The sequence below is a fragment of the Dermacentor albipictus genome, chromosome 8 (genome assembly GCF_038994185.2).
Source record: "Dermacentor albipictus isolate Rhodes 1998 colony chromosome 8, USDA_Dalb.pri_finalv2, whole genome shotgun sequence".
NCBI classification, from domain to species: Eukaryota; Metazoa; Arthropoda; class Arachnida; order Ixodida; family Ixodidae; genus Dermacentor; species Dermacentor albipictus.
Genome location: NC_091828.1, coordinates 97,387,020 through 97,401,373, shown reverse-complemented (window position 1 = coordinate 97,401,373; position 14,354 = coordinate 97,387,020). Strand labels below are relative to the sequence as shown.

The window sequence follows — 14,354 nt, the reverse complement described above, 5'->3', positions numbered from 1 at the left end:
CTCAGAGGTAATGCATGCGATGCGACATCTCGTGACGCACGAAAAAGCAACAAAAAGCAAGTCGAGTGCAAATGACTACCTCGCTGGTTCTTTTGAGACGAGCACTTTGTGCTGCACGCAGTCGAAGCTCCGAACCACCTGCAAAGGTAAGAGTCCTTGATTTCACATTCCAAGTGGAGCATCAATTCTATTTGCTTTCTGTGAACGCGAATAGAATTCACAGCCTGTGATACAAGTGTTGTGAATGGCAATACAAGCTTTTCCAACTTTGCTCAGAAACATACAAAAAATTCTAAATTGCAGAGATAATGTTCTGCACAACAGCAGACATAAACACATGACATCAAAAATAATTAATTTACGTTAGAAGCTGAAATGTGACCCATTGTAATGTAAAAGAAGACTGTTGGAGAAAAAGCTTTCACATGTTATGCGAACAAAGTAGGATTGCACAGAATGTTTGCTAGGCTACAAAGCAGCCTGCCTCAAGTTTGTGCAGTTGGATAATAATGCCTTTACACTTGCTGTAGGAAAAACCAAAGCAATGTAATCAACACCCCAACCTCGCAACAACCTGAAATGCAATAAAATGCAATGCAATAAAATGCAACAATGAAATGCAATAGCGCAAATCATTTGCCAAGACTGAAGCACTGCATCTTCACATGTGTAACCTTCTCCTGCAATTAATGAATGCTCAATAACACCACCCAGAGAACAAAAAAAAGTACACATGTGCAACCTGCACAAACGACTGCACACAATCCAGATCTTTATGAAAGCAACACGCATCTAATACCTCTGAAAACAGTTGTTTTCTGTATGCTGAGTCATCATCGAATTCACGGCTGTTTTCTGTTGATGCCATAATTGGCTCCATGGCAGAGGGAATTTAGCTTTCAAGTGTGGCTTCACAACAAAGAGGAAAATGTTGCCACGAAGCCACGGCTGAAGCCAAACTTTGTGTATAACCCCTGCAGGCACCGATTATATTCTTTCCAGATTTCGTTTTGCCACATTTCTCGCATCTTCATAATCATGGTAACCGTATATAGCTGCTGAATGGATAAAGAATTTTATATTCTTCAGTGAGCTTTGTCAACAACTCTCTATAGGAATACTCAGTATGAGAACATTAACTATTTCTTGTCTAGCATACTTGAAAAGCATTCCATGAAGCCGCTTAAAAAAATCTGCCTGATGTAAAACATTGCAAAAAAGTAATGAAGGAAACGAACCCGCCATATGACAACATATTGACATTGAGAGCAGACACCTCGCTGTCTGCCTTCCAGCTCGTTTTACAAAAACACTTTACATGTAGGATTCAAACTTACACCATAGGTCCAATCAGAAGTGTTTCAAGCTGTATGCAGTGTGTTTTAAATATCATTATTGTCATCACTGCTTTTGCTGTTAATGCAAGTGCATAATTTGCATTCCCACTTGACCCTTTATAGTTCTTGCATTTTCGGCCCGAATTGTTCGTACGAACTCGCAGCGCCTACCAAGAAAAATACAAGCACTCCAAGAGAGACGATGGCAATCTTACGCAGACGAGTGGCACAAGCAAGCTTTAAGCAAACAAGCAAGTGGGCCTACATAGCAGGACCTCATCAACTGCAGCCATCTCATTCAATCCAGCTACGATGCAGTCGGGCTGAAACTTGGCCACCCGAAACTCGATGTCCTTAGCCGTAAGCATGGTGGTGCAGGTGGTGAGAGTTATGCCTGGAAAGCAGATGGCAGCTGATCACCAACATTGTTGACATACTACGAAAGAGCACAAACAAGACAGAGGACCGAGTCGCAGAAAGACGGGACTTGTAATGATCAAGAAAGGGCTGGACATGAAAAGCCTAAGCGTGAACCAAATGTTTCAACAAGGGCACTTGTCTTCGTTGTGGCGACAACCCCTCGTCGGAACAGTGGATCCAGGCTGAGGCTTTCCTTGGTCACCCAATGATGATCCTCATCATTACAAACATACATACGAAGACGCAAGAAATTATTGAACTCTGCAAAAACCTTGTATACATTCAGTCCAACTAATTGATTAAGACTTTAACATTAGTTTATGTGGCTACTGGTTCCGACTTGTTTTGCACTGTGTTTCTAGGTAAAACTTAGCTTCATCAGCTGCTCAAGATTCTATGATATGAGATTGGGTTGCTCTTTTGTCAAATGCTGTGGTTGTGGGCTTCGAGGGACGCTGTGGCGGAGATTTTCGGGCTAGACTCGTTCACCCGAGGGTCTATAACCAGCACCTTAAGAATTGGTGCAGTGGCATTTTTGATGATGCACCTCAGCGCCGTTTTCTTTCCGTAACGATGTACCAACCTGCCCAAGGCTGTACTTATGAGAATCTCAGAGGAATGCAGCCACTGTGGCCGGTATTCAGTCCTGCGACACACTGCTAGGCAGCAGAGTGCCATATAAACTGATCCGGTGCAGCAGAAAAGATTGATTGATTGACTGATTCTGTTTGACATTCCAAAGCTATATGGGATTATGAGAGACGTAACAGTGCAGTTTCTCCGAATTCTGACCACATGCGGTTTCCCGATGTGCTTTTCAGTTCAACTACACAATTTTCTTTTTGCCCTTGTCAAAACGCAGCTGCTGGAGCTGAGAGTCGCACCCACAACCTGACGCTCAGTGGCAGTTCGCCATTGCCAGTGAGCCAGCATGCAACTCACATGGATCACACCAAGCGTGCTTATGACAGAATGCAAAGAAATGGTCGAGTGCACCAGCTTTGCCTCGAGAAAGTCGATTCCACCATCCACCATAATAAACATAGCATCACCAACAGACGTGACGTAGAAATATAATTTTTTGGCCACAGCAGCCATGCCTGGCTATATATAATGTGCCAATTCAGCAGATATAGTTTGTGGATATTTGAGCGAAATGTTACTTGTTTGTAAAGTATGTAAAACATTGAGATCCTTAAGAAATTACATTAGGTTTGCAATCAAAATGTGCAGCACGATGAGACGAAGAAAAAGAAAGAAGACAACACGCAAGCAGTCATAGGTTGGCAAAATAAATTAAAGTTGCTCTCGTACTCACCAAAATTCAAGTCAGCTGGGCTCACTCAGAATTGTACTCAAGGGTTAGTTCGAGTCTGAGTGAGTTGGCTCATGAACCAGTTTGCCAACCTATGCGCACAGTGATTTCGCTTTTTCTGCCTTCACACGGTTGATCAGCATCCTTTAATCGTGAATACAAACCAGCTAGCCCACTCACACACGTTAATGAAGTACATTGGGTTAATTGTAATTGTAAGCAATTCTCCACAGTTGAGACTGCTCCACAAGCGTCAAAGACAAGACGGAGAAACCGAACAATACAACTGCTAGCGCTTGTGCTGTAGTAACGTCTGTTTCTCTGTCCCGTCTGTCAGCACTACTTTATACAGTTGAGCCCAGAGAGACCTTCTTTGCCCAAAATGTGTTCACTATATTAAAAGTTTGTTATAATTGGAGTTGACTTCAAAACTACTGACACAAAACTCAGCAGGGCGCAGACAGACCTTTTCCCCAGGTAGTGACGCAAGTTACATTTGGTGTCAAACTGGTGATTGAGCCCTGTTGGAGTAGTTTCCATCCAACATTGGTATTCTACAAGTTTGTCAAGCTGCCGAGATAGCTGTAAGTAAAGCCCATGGCACATACGCTATTCTTGAGTGAGATGTCAAGACCAATTGGAGCCAATCACTGGCTCTTCAAGATGCTTACAGGTATGGTTCATACTGCTCATTACAACCAAACTGAGCAGAGCTCTAGGCCGTTATATGTGGTCAGTTCTCTCGCAGATTCCCTGTGAAGCATTTTGGTTGTTGAGAAACTGTTCATAGTAGTCGAAAGTTCGCTCCAAGTGGGTTCACTACATGTGGGCTCGACTTTACTCCACAGTGCTACACCAACTGAGCTGTGCCTCGAGACCACTGAAGTCTATTTCAATTCCCTAGACCCCAGACTCACCGCATCTGATGGCTGCTAAGAGAACAAGCCAGAACTCTGGCGTCTTTGGCAGGATCACCAAAAGCCGGCTACCTTTGCCAAGGCCAAGGTCATGCTTGAAGAAGCCAGCCACCCTGCAATCAAAGTGCATGGCACAAAATGGCTGGCAGATACAATGTCATACCATGAACTCGCAATAACTCAAACACAGGTAAGTGAAGATTCTGGCTGATTCAAACTAGTCACAAAAGCTGCGATTGGCACACTATGCATCCAAGAGACATTAAAGAGGTTTAATTCAAGCAAGCTAAACAGTTTCCGCACATGGGAAACGTTAGTTTTGCAAAATAGTTGCAACAACCTTATACTGTAGTCTTATAACACCTGAAAGCAACTGCAGAGTGTTCCACGATGAGCTTCCCGGCTCTGTGTCCAGAGAAAATTCTACACATTTATTTATTTATTTGCATACCTGCATTCCCCCTGAGGCATTGCTAAAAATTTTCCCATTTCCAATCTAAGCGCCCCCCTACAAAACAAAGCAGAGTTGCAACTTGGAAAAAAATTAATGCATAGACAACACATGGGTACACATGATACTTAATATAGATGCACTGCATAGTGTAACTACAGCGGCATACAAAGAATCAATCTACACAGTTACAAGTCATGATAAGCTGTGCACAAGTTCGATAGTGACGGACACAAGATTATCAGGCAGGGCGTTGCACTTTGTAATTGTCTGTGTAAAAAAATGACGCCTGTAATGTAGATGCGCAGCATGAATACTCTTGGAATTTAGCCCCATTGTTCCTCCTTCAAGATATATATGTGGGGGGCTGAAGGTACCGATGCCGATCAACTGGCATCTCTCTACAGGCGATCTGTTTTAGGAATGAAGACCTAGAAATAGTGCTTTGGAAGATTCAGAGTGTCCCATCACACAAAGGGCCTTAAATTTGTAACACTGATATCGTAACAATAGGAATTAGTCACAAACCATATGGAACGATTTTGCATTGACTCCCATTTATTAATGCGGACTTTAGTGTTTGGATTCCAGACCAAAGAAGCATATTCGAGTATCAAATGCACGTTAGAAAAAATATAGAACTTGTTTGCTGCCAAGTGGAGCTTTATTAAAATTTATTTTAATAAAATTTAGGAAATGTCCTGTTTTTAAGGTACTCAACATGTTCGCTCTATTTAAGGTCTGATGAGAAAAAAACACCTAGGTATTTTGCATGATCTACCTTTTTGATTAGGATGTTTTCTAGACAGTAGTTGCAAAAAAATGTTAACTTGCTTTACGCTGAAGTGAATGTGATTATATTTTGCAGTGTTGACATTCATGTACCATTTCCAAAACCAATCAAGAATTTGGTCAAGGTCAGTCTGGAAAGGAGAAGCATCATAATAATTTTCTATGTGCCTATAAACGACAGAATCATTTGCATATAACCTAATGTGAGATGTTATGTTAGACTTATGTCATTGATATGTATGAGCAAATAAATGTAGCCCTAAAATGGACCCTTGTGGGACTTTCAAATTGACAGCCACAAAGTATGATTTTGAGCTGTTTATACCCACCTTCTGTGAGCGACCTGAAATATAATTACGCACCCTGAGCATATGCACCCAGCAATTATGCACCAAGAAGGCCAAGATTTTGAGGAGTAGCAGACAGTGAAGAACAGTGTCAGATGCTTTTTTAAAAATATAAGAGAATACATCTATTTGTTTACCAAGATCAAAACAAGAAAATAAGTCACAGGAAAATTCAAGCAGCTGTTTAAACAGCAAAAGCACGCCCAAAACCTTGTTGCGCACGGTTGAAAAAAATTGTTTATCTCTAAGTGGTGAAAAATGGTTGAGTAGAATACATGTTCCAATGTCTTGTGGCACCCACTAGTCAGGGATATAGGTCTGCACTTTTGTGCAAATTTACGAGGACCTATATATAACCTTATGAACTGGAGTGACATTTGCAGTCTTCCAGTCCCAAGGAAGCCCACTGGAACTAAGCGACAATGTAAAACTTTTATTTGACTTTGTCTGCCTTTGCCCGAGCAGGTTGTATTATTATTTACTAGCACCACCAGTGGGTCACCAGACAACAGAAGGTACGCTGAACAACCGCTGGTCTTTGATTGCCAAGTTGAACATGCATTATGGCTCCATGCTGCATCTAGTTTCGTTTTTTTTTTTCTCTACCTGTGCAATTTCTTTCCGCTTTCTAACACCGAGTTTCGCATCTAATCCAGCATCACGTATGTCGTCATCTGATCTTGTGCTAAAACGTCACGTATGTGCAAATAATAACATGGATGCTACCAGGGCTAGGCAGCCACAGTGGAGAAGGTAGCTGCTATTCTATGTCGTCTGCACAGACCAGAAAAACCTAGTTTGGTCATGGCCAGCTCCTATCTATAATTGGCTGATACCAAACAAGCATACGACCAAAAAGCTGCATCATGGTCACAACTTGTTGTTTTCTGTTTGGTTGCTCTGAACAGCTGCACAAGTGTTGTGACGTTACTTATTGTGGCAGATCTCACAGGTACAACTGTGATATGTAAACGCAATCATTCATTATAATAGCAGAATTATTCATGCTACATAGGGAATAATTGTGCCCAAAACGATGATGTCACATTTCTTGCGACTCAAATTGTGAATGAAATTTCAGTGCCTTACCTCCGGGAGAGGTTGCTGAGATCAGGAAATGTGTATTTGATATCTGGCTCACTGCTGCTATCCTTTGCAAACCAGAACGCAGGCATGCCGCCAATGCTCTTTTTCTGCAAAATGAAACATCGGTGACATTTGCTCGCTTTTGATTGTTTCTTTAATAACCGAAAATAAGTCAAATGTACAAACGTACGTGTGACAGCTACAGTTTGGCTTGTCTAGCATACTTTTATAATTCTAAATTATATAGCTGATCGTCATTAAATTTTACCGATGTGCGTGTACAACATATATATAAAGGCAAAGCGGTCGACTCCAAGATGGACCTCAGGAGATATATCTGAGGCCCATCAAGCTAGGATTTTAGAGGTAATCAAATTTAAGAAATAAAACAAACACAAAAACGCGACGTACATGCACAAAAGATATCTAATAAACGCAAACGTACCTGCTTCTCCGCCGCCCAGAAGTCGATGATGTCTCGAGAAAAGTTAAATTCTTTCGGCGGGTCATCAACAACATTCCAGCAGCCGTCAATGTTGTTGTTACTGCGAATGACAGCGAGAGACACATATGCGAAGCGATCAAAAGCCCACGATCGACAGGGAACTAACATATATGTCGACAATGATCGAGGCGCGCGCGCTGACAGAATTTCGGAATTACGACACTTACGAAAGGTGCTTGTGGAGACGACTGACAAACCTCACGTGTTCAGACCGCGGTTCAAACTTCGGGCGCCTTACGAATGTTGATGGCAGTAAACAACGGCGATGCAAAACAAAGCGGGCTGAGAGGCTCATCTTACACAGTCAACTCCGCCGCTATCGGGCACCCACAGTGCTCACGTACCCGCCGACTGCCGTTCATGTGTTATAAAATGCCACTGTTAAAAGATAAGGCCACTTGAAGCGCTTCACAAATCGCAAACATTTATCCTCGATAGCGCATTCCAACAGCCGGAAAAACATGCGAACGTGGTAAGTGACGTATAGGCGCGGAAAAAACGAACCGAAACCATCGTCAATAAAAGAAGACGAGTTAAAATATAACTATTATAAGGACACTTCAGCACAGGCTTCTTCAGCCTGCTACAAATCTTTATACTCTGTACTGCAGCAAACTTCGTGCGCGCATTACAAAAACGAAATCGGAACTAACTTTTTTTTTAACGTTCAGTTACACAGATTTGATATTTACCCTCACATGTGCATTTATATATACAAAACAAATGTGACTTTTTAAATTCAAGTGTACTAAATATAGTTTAGCTTTAGATTAACGTTGTAACTCGCTAGGTATCGCGTCGGTTTGTGGGAGGAGGAAACAGGAAAAAGCTCCGTGTTCCGGTTAGAGGCCATTTGCTGTCACCTGATTGCATTGCAGCCGCTTGCAGCGTCCTGCAAGCGAAGAAGTGTGACATTTATTCGGCACTTCGGGTCGCTTGGAGGCGAGCTCGGACTTGTAGAAAAAAGCACACTTCTACACTCTTGCGTCGAGCCGCCCAACCATTAGCGCCCGCGAAATCGGCGATATGTTCAGCTGGTCCACAGCGGCGTTCGACAAGCTGTTGGGTAAGTTCGCCTGTGGCTTCGCTTTACAGTTACATGCTTTGTGTTTTCCTTTTCTTTGTGTCGTTCTCCCTCAACCACCCTGTCACAGTGCGATGACGTCATACGTCCAGAGCTGCTAGTTCAGTACGATCTATCCTCTCTGTCGCGAAGACGCAGCCAAGCCTTCGGTTTATCGGTGTTTGCGCTTTGGGGCCGTCATCGCTGACATTTTTTGATCACTGCGGAACACCCCCGTGTCTCCGTTCATTCGCAGTGTTACGACCACTCGCAGTGTTACGACCACGTCTTGCCTCCCTTAATTCGTGTCCTGTTGGCGTCTGCATCGTTGGGGTGTAGTTGCACTTCATGCGCATTGACGCACTGACGTCATTCTGATGTGATCGCATCCTATGCTATCGCAAGCGCATAGTGTCGGAAGCTTTGCAGTGTTTGTTGACGATAGCGCGGTCCTTGCAGCACGAACGAAGCTAGCGGCCGGTCGAATAGCTTGCATGCAACAAGTTGCACATAGTTAAGCGATTAGTTGTTGTCATCTTGCTTCCAGACAAGGCGACTAGCCATCTGCTGTTGGAACCTGACTGGCCTTCTATCATCCAGATCTGCGACTGCATTCGTCAGGGTGACGTGCAGTAAGTTTTCACAGGTTGTTGTGCTGGTTGGAGAGATTGGCAGTGTTTTGTCTGAAATGCAAACACGAAACACGGTCTTCGTTGCAAACTCACGTTGGCATTGTTTTCGTTGCAGACCTAAGTACGCTGTTAGTGCAATCAAGAAAAGACTTTACACCCGAAACCCACACGTGACGCTATTTGCCCTGCAGGTGATTTGTGGCTCGTTGCCCAAACTTCCTCCGCATATATAGTTTGCTGCATGCCAGATTGTTTTTGTTTCCCGATGTCGCTGTCTCCTTCCACAGCTGCATTAGGCGTGACGTTGCTGTCTTGTGTGTCTCGCTTGCAGGTTCTAGAGTCCTGTGTCAAGAACTGTGGGGCTCTCGTTCACAATGAAATCGCTACCAAGCCTTTCATGGAAGAGCTGAGAGATCTTGTAAAGGTAAATGTGGGAATAACTTTCTTAAAAGTATTGTGCCATTTGCATTCTCCTGAATTTTACGGAAGCTTATGTCTGGGAATGAAACCCCAGTGTGCAGCAGTTAACACAAGTGAACAAAATGCAGACGATCAAGTCATGGATCAAATAGGCAAGTTTGTGGACGTTACTCATGATGAGTTTGGGCAAGAAAACGTCGCATTCAAAGCAGGGTGTTGCAAATTTTTTTGTTATGGTGGAAACATACTGACTTTGAGAAAGTAGCGAAGCACTCCCGTGTTTGCCCCTGGCTTAGCGTGACGAAATGAACACGGACTGATGTTCTCGGCATTGAACGTCCGTATCCAACACACAAATTTTAACAGTGATGTAAACTTTATTACCCAGGAATGTGAATCGAAATATCACAAACATTTCTGTGAGACAAGAAAGCTGTTGGTAGCATCGCGGTTGCCATCGAGAAAGATTGGTGGAGGAGTTGCACATTGATGTCGTTGCTTGTAGAACAGAAAATAATGATTACAAACATCTTGTCTTTTAATCTTGGTGATGCCAAGCGTATGTGTTTGAGATGCTGCGCCACAATATTTCTTAGAGATTTAGCATTTCATGCCCTTATGATATTGGGGGCAATAATGGAAATACAGGTGGAAAGACATTCCGCATATCCTTAGCTCTTCATTTGATGTCGCACGATCATCCACTCATTCTGCTCTTTTTAATGGAAAAATGGGGGGAAGCACACGCTATTTGTTAGACATGAAGCCCGTAATTTATCTTTTTTTTCTGTCTCTCTGGTGAGGTGGGCTGCTTGAGTGCTTGCAGCTACTACGGGGCCCAGTGGCTATGGCGTTGCATGGTGGATCTCGGAAGATGTGGGTCCGAACCCAACCGCAGCAGTCACACTTCGATGGGGGTGAAATGGAAAAAAAGAAACGCTCGTGTATTTAGATTTAGGTGCACATTAAAGGGGTGCCGATACAACATTTTTTTGTCTTCTTTTTGTTATTATTTATTATTATTATTTTTTTGCTTTAAGTGAAGGTCTCGTACAAATAAACCCCAGGAAAATTATGGTCAAGCCTCGCAGCATCCTAAATAATTCGATGTAATAGCCTTGCGACCGTCAGTTTTGGTTTTGTTCCTACTGTGTTGTGACGTCGTGGCTCTGTAGTACGCAGTAACATGGAAGCAGAACGTTGAAATGTTTTGATACTTGCTCCGGCTCGCTCGGGTCATCCACTATGCTGCTACATCAGCCCTCGCAGCGAGTAGCAGCATACGAGTTGACTAAGCGAGCCGGAGCTAGTGTCAAAACATTGCAATGAGCTGGTCTCACGTGACCGCATACTACCAAGTCACAGCAGAGCAGAAAAGAAGCCTAAATTGACTCTAGAAAAGCTAATATATTAAATTGCTTACTATGCTCTGAGGCCTGTGACTTATGTTTTTCTAGGGTTTAGAGGTCCAAGACTTTCATTTAATGGCAAAAAATAGCCAAAAGTATCATGCCAGTGCCCAAGTGGTCAAGAGTAATCCAAGGTTCCCTCTCTACTGTGTGCCCGATAGTCATATTGGAGTTTCCGCACCTAAATTAAGAACTTAATTTTCTTTTTTCAAAGTATTTTCCTCGCTTGCCTTGATGTGTTGCAGGCAAACACCAACGAGGCTGTGCGTGACAAGGTGCTGGAGCTGGTTCAGGCCTGGGCCCACGCGTTTCGCAACGATCCCAACTACAGGGCTGTGCAGGACACGTTGAACCTGATGAAAATGGAAGGTGAGGCAGTGACACAAAATTGCTGTGCTTGCTTTGCCGAATCATTTGCTTTTCGTTTGCTTAGTGCAGAATTCATTTTTATTTTGTACTTTAGAAGTGGTTCAGCAAATAACTTTGGAGGGTTACTTGGCTTCAGAGAAATAAGACAGCGAAAGTTTTCTTCTTTTCTTTAGCTTTCATTTTTTAATAATCAGAATACTATGAAAATATGGGCTTTAAGCACCGTATATCAAATATTTTACTGTTTATCCATTAGTAAAAAGACCAGCGAGGAGAGAAAAGCTAGTTGAGGAAGCTAAGAGGAGAATTATTACGAGGTATTTGTTGAAAACTGGGTAGCTTGTAAAAGAAATTGTGAAAGCTCTCCACATTTCCCTTGTTCTTGGTTGGCTTACGATTTGGCATTTGAAGCAGTAGGCTGAATTAATTGTAATAACCCTGCACATCTGGATGTAAGGACATAATTGGATTGGAAAAAATCGAATTTTGTTGTTGGAGCATCCAATTTGCAAAAAATTTCACACATTCACACACTCCTAGAGGTAGCCTTGGATCTTCTTGATGTCTGTGCATAGTTAGTGTCTGTGTAATTCAGAAATGATTTAGGTTAGCCAAGTAGTATGTTCTGGTTACTGGCAGGTTATTGCCATGGCGAAACTTGACCTGCAATCTGCGTGCTTGCACTGCGAAGCACCATTTAGCAAACAATAAATTTTATCATCTTGTTTTTCATCCAGGGTACAAGTTCCCGTACTTGAAAGAGAGCGATGCCATGTTCCTGGCTGACCAGGCGCCAGAGTGGGCTGATGGTGACTGCTGTCATCGGTGCCGCGTTCAGTTCTCACTTGTCCAGAGAAAGGTGCTTAATTATTATATCACTCATTGTCTTGACCAACTGCACTTGCATACTTGCGAACCCTCGTACATTTTTTTTTTAAGTTTACGGATTTAGGAGGGTGCTACAATTGTACAACTGTTGCATCAAATTTGTCAATAAACAAAATGAATTGTTAGAAAAAGGTTCGAAGGTGTTGGAAGATGGTGCCAGCACAAGAAGGTTGCAAAATATCCCTGCAAGCAAGAAGTTGTAACGGTACAGGTTCGACCACTGTTAGAGGGTACACGTGAGCATGTGGCCAGTGCTCCGCAAGGCGCTGACTGCTAGTGCCTGGTGGAGAGGGCCGCTGGGGCGGTACACTCCGTGCGTCGTCTGCTACTGCCAGGTGTTGGGCCAAACGCTGGGCACTGCAGAACCAGACGAAACGGGGAGTGAACCACCCTAATGGCTCTCTGCACCAGGTACTGGCAGTTGGTGCTTCACCTAGCACCGGCCATACGCTTGCGTATTACCTCAATCAACTTTGAGAGCCTGTACCTGCAAAATTAGCAACACCAATTTAGTTGGAGGCGTGACTGTGATCTAAAAACAGTGTGCTGCTTGTCACTGTGCGTCGTTTCAAGTTTACTGTGTCTTAAGCTATGTCGTTCGCAGTTTCATAGTTATGCACTTGCTACTTGTCAACCAATTGGCTTCCTAAGCTGGCAAATTGTCGGGCATTAGAACAGGGGCTATATTGCTAAAGATGGCAATTCACCAGTTAGGTGGTATTGTTAGTTCAAAGAGCCATTCGTAGATGGTGTGACATCTAATGTATGCTGGATAACTTTCTAATTGCTATCAATAAATGGCGCTAGGGCGTCCACTTCGGGTTGGCTACATTTAAAAAATTTTTTGTTGAGATTTGTGAAGTGTTTGTACGTGCGTAGCACATTTCGACACTTACATGCATGAAAGCAGAACAGTGGGCGCATTTCCCACTTGCTATTCAAATGAATCGTTGCAAACAATATCCATCATGGCAGTTCGAAGTGTGCCATGCAAAAAGGATGGGGGAAAAAAAAGCAACAAGTGAGAGCGTCAGACGGACGGTGCTTCTCCCCATAAGATCAAGTGTTTCAAGCTTCTCCACGCAAAAAGGAATCCGTGACTGGCAGTTAGGTTTCGATTTGAAAAATGCTGCTTGGTATTGTAAATAATACATTTATTTGCAATTTTGCAGCGTTAATTACTACACAGTATTACGTCATGAGCACAACAACAGAAGTTTGTGTAGCACGCATATGGGGCACAAAGCATTATGGAGGGTCATGCAGCATGCGTCTTATTTAGTAGCCTAACCGAATTGGTTATAGTGTGTAGTGACGGGTCATTATGGCAACAGTACGAGTATCAAAGGAAAGGACATTGTGTGTGAGAATGCGACAGGATTTGACAGGGCAAAAGAGATGAAGGAAACCTGGAGGCGTAGGAAGGGGCGTTTGGCTGACTCAGTATGAAAGTAATTGCAGATCTCTAGGAGAGGCCTTTGTCCTGCAGTGAACTTTAATGGGCTAACGATGGTGGTGACAACCTGCTGCTTCCTCATGATTGTGCCGGGAACACATGTGTCATGCTAGCGAGGATGGCAGGTCCAGGGGCAGGGATAGGCCTTAGGGCAACATGAACGTGAACGCTGCAAGTAATTGCGACCCATTGCCATGCATGGCAACTTTCGGCGTGTCTGGTAAAATTGTTTAATTTTGGGATCTAATAATTTGCAATAAGCTTTTTGAAAAGTAAATTCTTCTTGCAAAAACATTTTAAAAGTGTTGATAGATGTGGTGGCGCAAGATCGTAGAGAACGCATGTAAAAGAGGAATTGTGATTGCAGCTGTGCAACTGCCCTATTGTGACAATTTAAGACACCATATGCTAGAGGGGTATGCGTTCTGAGCACATTTATTCACAGCGAATTGGCAACGGCAAAGCTGCTGCAAAAGTCTCTCTGATCTGAAAACAATGCATTACTTGTTAGTCTCTGCTTTTCTATGTTTGCTGCTACTTGTGTGGTGCGTCCAAAGGTAGACCATCATTCATGAATGCTTACGTATTTCTGAAAAGGTGTGCGCTTGAAGCAAACTTCAAAATAATGAATGCTGGGCCCCCCTTTGTTGTGCCTGCAGTATTCTTTTGATTAAGTTAATGTTCACAGTTTAACAGGCATGCATTGCCGTGGCTTGTCGTGAATTCATTCTGGTGGCTGTACTTAGCAGCGGCTGAACACGAGAACATTGTCTGCAAGCACGTTAACAGAATTTGAGGTGGTCAGAACCTTCAATGGCTATTTGGGCTCATTATGCAGATTTTGGGACACAAAGCCCCTCAAACGATAAATGTTGAATGCAAAGGGCTAACCTGTGAGAGGTTGTGTTGCTCCTTCTTTGTGTTTCTTCGGTGTGTGCCCTGTTGAA

The 14,354-nt window shown here is 43.2% G+C and overlaps 2 protein-coding genes across 4 annotated transcripts in view; one reads left to right on the top strand and one right to left on the bottom strand.

Moving 5' to 3' along the window:
- Positions 1-7,741, bottom strand: part of LOC135912920 (acyl-coenzyme A synthetase ACSM3, mitochondrial-like) — a 28,911-nt gene extending 21,170 nt beyond the window's left edge. For both annotated transcript variants that reach the window (XR_010567830.1, XM_065445530.1), the window contains exons 1-6: positions 7,338-7,741; positions 7,111-7,210; positions 6,669-6,772; positions 3,990-4,102; positions 1,613-1,731; positions 80-138 (exon numbers count right to left, since the gene is read on the bottom strand). Coding sequence is in view for 1 of the 2 variants with exons in the window: in XM_065445530.1 (XP_065301602.1) it covers positions 80-138; positions 1,613-1,731; positions 3,990-4,102; positions 6,669-6,772; positions 7,111-7,210; positions 7,338-7,465 (623 nt within the window). In the remaining variant the exon portion in view is untranslated. The remainder of the gene's footprint in view (positions 1-79; positions 139-1,612; positions 1,732-3,989; positions 4,103-6,668; positions 6,773-7,110; positions 7,211-7,337) is intronic.
- Positions 7,742-8,007: 266 nt separating this feature from the next.
- Positions 8,008-14,354, top strand: part of Hrs (Hepatocyte growth factor regulated tyrosine kinase substrate) — a 30,722-nt gene continuing 24,375 nt past the window's right edge. For both annotated transcript variants that reach the window (XM_065445529.1, XM_065445528.1), the window contains exons 1-6: positions 8,008-8,236; positions 8,781-8,865; positions 8,981-9,056; positions 9,197-9,289; positions 10,940-11,063; positions 11,801-11,922. In XM_065445529.1, coding sequence (XP_065301601.1) covers positions 8,197-8,236; positions 8,781-8,865; positions 8,981-9,056; positions 9,197-9,289; positions 10,940-11,063; positions 11,801-11,922 — 540 coding nt within the window. In that variant the 5' untranslated portion in view covers positions 8,008-8,196. The remainder of the gene's footprint in view (positions 8,237-8,780; positions 8,866-8,980; positions 9,057-9,196; positions 9,290-10,939; positions 11,064-11,800; positions 11,923-14,354) is intronic.